Raw genomic sequence first — 8448 nt, forward strand, 5'->3', positions numbered from 1 at the left:
GTACCAAAGCAAGCATACGACAAGAAAGCAAGCATACGAAGTATTAATCCAACATTAAACAGCTTTTCAACCGCGTTCAAGTCGTATCTACAGAGCCCCGGAGGAAGAATTGAATTGATCGATTTTTCTTCACTCTTGTGCAGCTTGCGAAATAAATGCAGCGAAGCAAGCGTAACTTCTATTTCTAGTATCATAGCCGTGACCCCGCCTCGGCCTGTTTAGACCATCTGAATCTCGGACGGCACGCTATTAAGAGTTATTCTGAAAGCCCAAAGGTGTAATTATGAACGAGCTCGATAGTCCAGGTCAAAAAAGAAAAAGTAGAGTGAACTAATCGAGAGAATAATTGGAGTGATTCTGAAGACCTCAAGTGTATGATGATGTCCCAAATCTCCATTTAACTCTTATGCTGGGTGATGGGTTAGATATTGTTTATGGGGTGAAGAGCCCTCACAGGTAAACGCTCGTCCCCCATCGCCCGAAAATACACCTAAAACGTACGTACGACCATATCATTTGCCGATTCAAATCAATCCCTCCAAAAGTTCTCGGCGTTTCAGAGTTACACGAGTACTCGTCTCTCATTCTCCTTTCCGGTTCTTGTTCTGTCAATAAATGCAAATCGAAGCAGTCAGTGGAAGCTGACTTTTTGAATGCAAAATCTCAAGAGAAATGAGAACGGATGCATAAATCATTTTTTCTTGCTCTGTAAGCAGTTTACTGATAAATTATCATTTCCAATGCTCGTTTCTGCACCTAGAGCATCACATAATCGCATTTTACACTTGTGCTTGCAGACCTCCATTCACCCGCAGCATGAGCTTCGCCAAGGGGCTCATTTTGTTTAACGAATGTGGGCATGGGCAGTTGGTGCATAGCATGGAAGTATACGAATACATGGACATTGCGAAGGAAGAGAGTGTATATGTATGCGAGCTGCTTATGCTTCAGCAGTCGGCTTGGAACGTTTTTTAGCCACTGTGTTCTCCCTAGATGCGATTGAAGATAGTCGATTACGAAATGTGTTGTGAATGAATTAAAATGAACGCTTACCGGAATCCGTTTTTGAAGCGGCGCGACACTTCTTTCAGATACCTCATACGACCAGTTCCAGTAGTCTTTCTGCGCTTTGCCTTTAGCCCCCACTCGTAAGACCTAATCTTTGCCGAAGGATAGCCGCAAGACGCACAGGCTGAGAGGAAATATGAAGATATGAATGATCATTCGACGGACTGATGAAGGATAATGACGAACTCTTGTGTTGTCTGTGGAAAGCCCTGTTACCGCATCGCCTGCAAAGCGTGTGCGACTTTGTGTGTCGCTTACTAGAAGAAGTGAGACATATCAATTATCATTGGGAAACTTGCAATATAGATTGGAACGCACCCAAAAGACGAGGTTCCTATTCAGATTAAATCGACAGGCAAAATATATATCAGCGAGTTCCTTGGGCGAGCCATGAACGAACCTTTGGTCTAAAAGAGAGGGAAAAAAATATAGCATCAGTATTATGTCTGCGACGAAGGATAGAGAAGATGCGAAAATATCCCAAACATCCAAGTGTAAAAGCTCATCCGACCACAGATTTTTCAATCCAGCCCAAATTCCGTCAATTCCTTCTTCCAGAGAGCCAGCAGCATATCAAGGGACACCAGAGACAAGACTAGAATCAGAGATCTAGGGATATACTAACCATTTTTCTTAGTCTTGAGGTACTTGAGGTGTGTCGACGAGGTCGCTTTGGATTCTGTTGTGATGGACCGTGAGAAGAATGAGTGCCGTTTCCGACGCGGACCGGCTTGAGCGCTTAATATGGACATGAGCATTTTTGGAACATTATAAGCGCGCGTTTGCAGCGCGGTGCAACCTCAGCCTGCCCTAAACTAGGCCGTGACACGATCATAAATTTTTTTTTCAGCTCTCCTCCACAACCACGATGGTTATTCCAATCGGGTGAGTTTTGTGCTTTTACTCTTTCGAAGGGATGAAAATTTCCAATGTTTCTTGAGTGTCGAGAGCTACCTATTCTTTGACGCAGTGTAAAACTATTTGTCATAGTTACGCTGATCGGTTTTGTCTTTCTTGTGTTTGCGGACGCTGAATACCCATTGTTTCTTTAGGTCCTTTTACTCGGGGAGAAGGAGGAAGTACTGACACGGTCCCAAATGTAAATAACGCGGAGTTTGAGGAAGATAGTTTGGAGGAGGGGACATTTCAAAACGTAGAGTCGTTTTACTTCGATGTTGTCGGTGAGTCTGTTCGTCCTTTATTTGTTCATATCGCCGTCGTCGTTTCTTTATGATGATTCAAACACATTCAAACTAGAGTATATGAGCGTCTTCGGCCCTATGCTTTTAACATATCTTCCCTGAATCCTTGTGCTTGTTCTCTTCGCTGTCCGCGAACTTCCATGATTACTAAATCAATTTCCAGATGTTTTGTCGGTGTCACTAAAGCATATATGCAATCCCACCACATCACTGAACACCCTCCTGTGAGCATCTTTATATTCTTCGTCTCTATTCCGTGATGATATGAATGGAGTTACCGCCTGACCAAGCTTCCGGGCTTGTTGACGAAAATTCCAAGGCTGTTTTATAAAAACACTGAGCCAATCTTCGACCTGCAGTCCGTCGAATCATTTGCTGACTACTTTTCTCTCAGATATCACTCTGGCGTTTCTTATAAATCTTCATGTGCTTCGCGTCTTGGATGTGAGTACAGATGTTTTTTTTTTGTTCTCGTATGATGTTTATCACGACGGTCTTCGTACTATCACTGCCGAAAGTGCCCGCCACAGCTCAATCATTCGGGCAACCCTTCTGAATTTCACCCCTTTCATTTTTGCTTTTCATTTGCTGACATCCCATAAGTTACAGAGTACTCTCATCGGGGGGTTTTTTTGCTAGTATTCTTCATACATACCACCATGTTTGTTGGTCGAACCACTCTTGTGAGTCCCTCTCCCTGTCATTGTCTATTTCTTCCCTTTCTTTGGTGATGATACTGTTCGAAATAATTATCAACTAGAAGCTGTTTCTGAGCTTTGGCTTTGATTGAATTCACGTATCTCTGACTGCATAATTTCCTGTCTTTTTCGGTCGATGTCAGTTTCTCACCAAGTTACTCTCTTTTTATTTTGCAGATCTTGATTTCTTCATTGACAGTCTGTAGCTTAGTATAGCATAAGACCTTAGTGTATTACTTGAGAACGTGCAAAAATTAAATTTATTCTTCGCTTATGTTGCTTCATCATCGGGTTGAGTTTTCTTTGAAACCTGTTTGCAGTCCGACAATGCTTGCAATGAATAACTAGTCATACTTTTGTCCTAGTGTTCGTTCTAAGTCGGGAGGGAGGAAACTGTCCAGGACGAAGCCTCACCGAAAGAGCAAAAGGTAATGAGCATCAGGGTCCCATGAACTGTGTAAGACACTCTAACGGTAATGTGCAGTTCATAGGACATACCGAGTCTGCGGCAGCCTGCAGAATCTGAATCCTCTAAAACAAGTGATACATCACCATTGTTCTGGGACGCGCCTCTCAGGAAACGTTGGTAGGTCCACTAAAATGACACTGTCTAGGAGATCACTGTATATAGGGATAATCAAATCAATAAAACTAGAGTAAGACGATCCACTTAGTAAACGGAGTATAGAACCCCTTGGATAGAGTCCAATAATACGTAGCGTGACGGACTGGGGACTGTTTGAGAAATTTCGGTGAGCAGTTCCAGTGTACAGCAAATCCGCTAGTGTAAATATCCCAGTAGATATGCCAGTGTGACCCAACATTTCGGTTGGTTTCACGTCCGAAACAGAGGAAGAACGATATGTACTTGCGCGCTTAAAATGAGAAGCGCGAGGATTTCCGTTGCCGGCCGAACGAATTGTAATTTTGAAAATAACCGACCGCCTTCCAACTCCTTCAAACCTCAAGACACAAGGTAATTGTCTTGAATTCATGCCACAATACCCCTTCAAACACATTCTATGATCCCTTGGCCTCATATTGGTGTCAAATTCGTGATTCAAAAGCGAGATTTACTGCTGGATTGAAGTTGGAATGAACGGATGACTCTTGGGCGGGGGCTGGGAAGCTTTTCCTGTATGAAAGTTGCACTGACTGCTTCTCCGTCTTGTATTTCCATTATAGATGGTGAGTCTTTCTTCATCTTTGGGAGACTTCCTGCTAATCAAGATGTATCGAGTGCAGAAGGTCGAGATCGACTCCTTTTCTGGTTTCCGTATCTACCCCTCAAAGGGTAAACTTTTCGTTCGTGGGGACAGTAAAGTACGCTCATGCTTCATCTACCAAATACCGACCGCCTAATCGTTGCTTGCAGGTCTTCCGTTTCGCCAGCTCAAAAAATGCATCTCTCTTCTTGCAGAGGAAGAATCCACGTAAGATCGCCTGGACTCAGGTGTACAGGCGCATGCACAAGAAGGGTATCACGGAGGAAGTTGCTAAGAAGCGTTCACGCCGGACTGTAAAGCACCAGCGAGGCATTGTCGGTGCCGACCTTGCTACCATTGCTGCCAGACGTAACCAGACTGCTGCTGTCCGTTCTCAGGCAAGACTAGCTGCCATCACTAAAGCCAAAACTGAGAAAAAGGAGAAGGAGAACAAGAAAGCCAAAGTATGTGTATATCAGATTCTTGTCCACTTTCTTTCACTGATATCTTTTCCAGCCTGCTTCGCGCCCAAGTGGTGCATCTGGACCAAAGGTATCCAAACAACAGATGAAGGGTGGAAAGGGTGGACGATAAAGGATTTGGTCCTCGTTGATTATTCACCTTTGTATGCTCTGACACTTATGATGTCCTCTCGTTTTCCGTTACACATGCTCAACATGCGACTATCTCCTCTAAACCGGACAACGACGCAAGTGTCTTCTTTCTATTTATCATCGTCGCATACGATTCCAGTTCATGTTCTACTGGGTTCTACCATGGTTGTTAATTGCAACTAGTGTGAATCCTATGTGGTAATCGCAATGATTTATGTGAACACCTCGTGTCAACGTTTTTAGTTTCGTTAACTTCTACCTTGCCATGCAATTTTACAACGATCTCGAACGGGCTAGTCAACAGATAAGGCAAAGCTCTGCCGCTACTGATAGGGCACTGGGAGAGATAAAGCAGACAGCTTCCCAGATTTTAGTCGATATGGAAAGAGCAAGGTTGGTGAGGCAGGAGCAATTGAGGGAGATTCATCGGAATGTGGAAGCCATGCAGGAAACTGTCGATGTCATGCTTCACACAGAAAGCGGGAGAAGTGGGTAGTTGTAGATCGTACTCGATCGGTCAGTGTAGAATTTGATTCAGAGTCGATGTTCACCTTACCCGCGCTGACATTAAGTACTTTTTTCATAGGTGTTAAATGGTTCTTTGGAGATCTGGCAGGCCCGGAGGCGTGTGACTACTGACAGTGACATTGAAGTTGTTGGCAATGGATGTGGCCATTGGCGAATTGACTTTAAAGTTCAATTCGAGCAGAAATAGGAACCATATTTGACATGCGTTGATACAGCTAGTAGTTATACAACAAGGTATATTTACACAGAGTTCTTCTAAGTATGTGGGTATTCGACATATCAGAATGACTGCTGCAGTCCACAGGCTCAGCCAGGGCTATCGATGTAATAATACTATAACCCACACGAGTTATCGAAACTTCTATCGGAGGTCTTATGGTCACAAAGAACGTTGTCAGTCGTTCTGGCCACTTTTCCCAATCAAAACCGTCCGCAAATCGGAAATCAAAAGTCTGCAATAAAATAGACATAACCATCATTTCTTGCCTTGCTAGGTTTCTGCCTGCACAATTTGCGGGTCCATAAGAGAATGCGAGAAAGGCGTTCGTGTCGTTTTTAAACACATTCTCCTCGTCGTCGTCTTTCTTTGAATTTAACCAACGCTCTGGGACAAATTCATCCGTTCTAGGAGAGAAATACGATGGATTGAGGTGGAAGACTTTTGGTGGAGCCCAGACTTGCGTGCCTTCAGGGAGAAAGCTGGAGGAATTTGTGAGCTGTAGGTAAACAAAAGTTGACGTAGAATTTACGAACTGTCCAGCAATCTCTGTGCCGCCGCTGCCGTGCGGGACTTCTCTTGCACCACTAACGGGCGCAGGCGGTAGAAGACGCAAAGCTTCTTGGCTGTAAAACGAGGTAATGTTAGCTCAGCATTCAAACCGGAAGATAGCGCTGTCACAAACATGCAAGCAGCTAAGTATCGGAGTTGCGAATGTTTTGATACATCGAGAGGGTCGGAACCAGAAGGATAAACTACATCGATTTCTTGCTGTAGGCGTTTATAACATTCCGGATGGGACAGAAGAAGCCTATTTTTGGAAGTTGGTTCCGTGTCTGAATCCGTGTGCTTTTTTTCAAACGTACCAAAACAGCGCAGCGAGCGCACAAGAAGTAGTGTCAGCCCCCGCAATTACAGTGAGGACCGCATCGGCGCCTACTTCAGCCAGGCTCGGTTTGACTTTTTCTAATCCGGCTTCATCCATCTGAATGGCAAGAGTTAATCAGCGTGTGCTCATCACTATGCAAATTCGTGAAGTCCTTACAAGATGGTACCAGATATCTTTTTTTTGAGAAGGATTACGCAAACGATTGGCAGACCATTTTCTTGCAATGGGCCATAGAGGCATAGTGAACCAAGGTAAACGGTTTCTAATGTCTGGGATCCATGGTAGATGTGACAATATGCAGACACCTCTGATAACAGTGAGCAACGAACAATCAATGCCAGTCCAACTCTCATCTTTTGGATATCATACCTCATGTGAAGATGAAGACCAGGCCAAAGTTTGTGCACGTCACCCTCCTTCATCATGTTAAATCCCCGCAGCAAATCTGAAAGCGGGAGTTCATCAAAGCCAGATCTCGCAAGTACGGTGATATTCATTTACCCTAGGTCACTCATGAAATCGAATCTAGGTTCGACGATTATGTAGCTGCCGATTTATGAAAGAGCAACGCAACTCACGAGAAGAAGTTAAGCCACTGGGTCATATCGACTGCACCTTTCGTCGAAATCTGGGCATCCAGTGCGTCAACCAGTTCGTGCGCCCGGCTTGCAACGATAGATTCGTACTCCTGTAGAGCCTCGGTGCTCATAGCTCGATTCCATAATCGGCGGCGGGCTGCATGCGGATCGCCGTTCATCGTGACTAAGTTCTCTGGTCCACTCACTACACGGAATCTGATATAAGCTATGAAAGCAAGTATTTGATCGTAAGACAGAAACGGAGATTCAAAGTAATATCACAAACCTGCCCCTTTCGGTAAGCCCCCACTGCCGAGAACTGCACCTACTGCATCAACATCTGCCACAGATATTTCATTTGGTGCTATGTACATATACAAAATATCTTAGGTCTGAATCATGAATGTCATAGGAGCTTGTGGCGTACCAACTCGGACGACAGGCCCGTATTGAGCGTGGAGCGACATGAAAAGTGAGCTCTGCTGTCCTTGCCAATGATACCAGAGAGGTGCGAATTTGGTGATTTTGAACAATATAGGACCTGGAATTTTGGCCAAAGGATGGAAGGGCGAAACTCGGTAAAGGACGATAGAGGTTATCAATACAGCGTAAAAGGTGGTGTACGCGCTGAACACCAGATGATGTGGAGGCAATCTCACGAAGCCAGTAGAGTACGTCCATGACATGAAGCTGAGAACCAGAGGCTCCAAAAGCAACAACAGAATAGCTTGTCCGAATATTGCATCCGTGGGTTCATACTTGTGGAATAGCAAATGATTGGCCTGTGAGCAGATATGAGGATATAATTCCAATGGGTCAGAGAGTGGTGCTCACGAGTCCTAATAGTCCAGCTTGCAAGTGAATCATTATGGGAAAGCTCGGATAAAGTCCACGATAATTAACAGGCTTCTTATATGAGTCGTCACCGCCTTGATCCTCGGGAGAAAATTCCCGAACAGGGACGACTTGTAAGATGAAAAGAAATCTGAAGAAATCCATACTTGTCGGTCCTCAGACCTGAAATTACCATATACGCTGGACTAACGGTACAAAACGCGAGATTATATCTCGACACCTCGCAGATCATATCAGAGTTGTTTCTGTTGATCTGTATCCTGTCATCTCAATGTTTTGAGATTCAGAGAGCGCGCCTACGGGAATAGGGCAGCAAATATTTACGAGCGTCAATAGAATGGTTGGAATAGGCGCGTTGACCGGTTAACGCGGCGGCGGTGAGATAGAGTAAAACGCACTACGATGCACTACGATAGGGACAGCGGGAGTCAGTGGCCACTATCGGAAAGAACGCATCAGAATTGGAACGAATATTTGACGACTTTCCGGGATGCTCGTGTTTGAAAAGACAATTTACCTTGACGCATGAGCGCGGGCACTACAATGTCAAAAGGCGTTATTATCACCATATGCCCTGTAGGTTGTAACTTCAGA

General features: G+C 44.6%; 4 protein-coding genes across 4 annotated transcripts; 2 read left to right on the plus strand and 2 right to left on the minus strand.

Annotated features, from left to right (window-relative positions):
• Positions 1-940: 940 nt before the first annotated feature.
• C8R40DRAFT_1061628 (ribosomal protein L37e-domain-containing protein) lies at positions 941-1327 on the minus strand (the record flags this gene model as incomplete). The annotated part of the gene is made up of 3 exons (XM_046225436.1): positions 941-989; positions 1054-1192; positions 1255-1327. Coding segments are annotated over 3 exons (261 nt in total), but the record flags the coding sequence as incomplete, so codon positions are not given.
• Positions 1328-2726: 1399 nt separating this feature from the next.
• Positions 2727-2909, plus strand: C8R40DRAFT_1134525 (uncharacterized protein; the record flags this gene model as incomplete). Its single annotated transcript, XM_046229310.1, has 1 exon — positions 2727-2909. A coding segment is annotated over one exon (183 nt), but the record flags the coding sequence as incomplete, so codon positions are not given.
• A 972-nt stretch (positions 2910-3881) lies between these two features.
• C8R40DRAFT_821460 (ribosomal protein L24e-domain-containing protein) lies at positions 3882-4910 on the plus strand. The gene is made up of 4 exons (XM_046236337.1): positions 3882-4156; positions 4214-4291; positions 4344-4637; positions 4690-4910. The coding sequence occupies exons 1-4, from the start codon at positions 4154-4156 to the stop codon at positions 4765-4767; spliced, it is 453 nt and encodes a 150-aa protein (XP_046079685.1). The 5' UTR covers positions 3882-4153; the 3' UTR covers positions 4768-4910.
• A 645-nt stretch (positions 4911-5555) lies between these two features.
• Positions 5556-7998, minus strand: C8R40DRAFT_1177672 (cytochrome P450; the record flags this gene model as incomplete). Its single annotated transcript, XM_046232715.1, has 12 exons — positions 5556-5570; positions 5660-6014; positions 6069-6158; positions 6218-6343; positions 6399-6517; positions 6578-6728; positions 6791-6866; positions 6933-6946; positions 7000-7225; positions 7286-7363; positions 7427-7781; positions 7834-7998. 12 exons carry the CDS (start codon positions 7996-7998, stop codon positions 5556-5558), a joined length of 1770 nt encoding a protein of 589 aa, XP_046079686.1.
• Positions 7999-8448: the final 450 nt, after the last annotated feature.

The sequence above is a fragment of the Lentinula edodes genome, assembly GCF_021015755.1.
Source record: "Lentinula edodes strain Le(Bin) 0899 ss11 chromosome Unknown C8R40scaffold_67, whole genome shotgun sequence".
Taxonomy (NCBI): Eukaryota; Fungi; Basidiomycota; class Agaricomycetes; order Agaricales; family Omphalotaceae; genus Lentinula; species Lentinula edodes.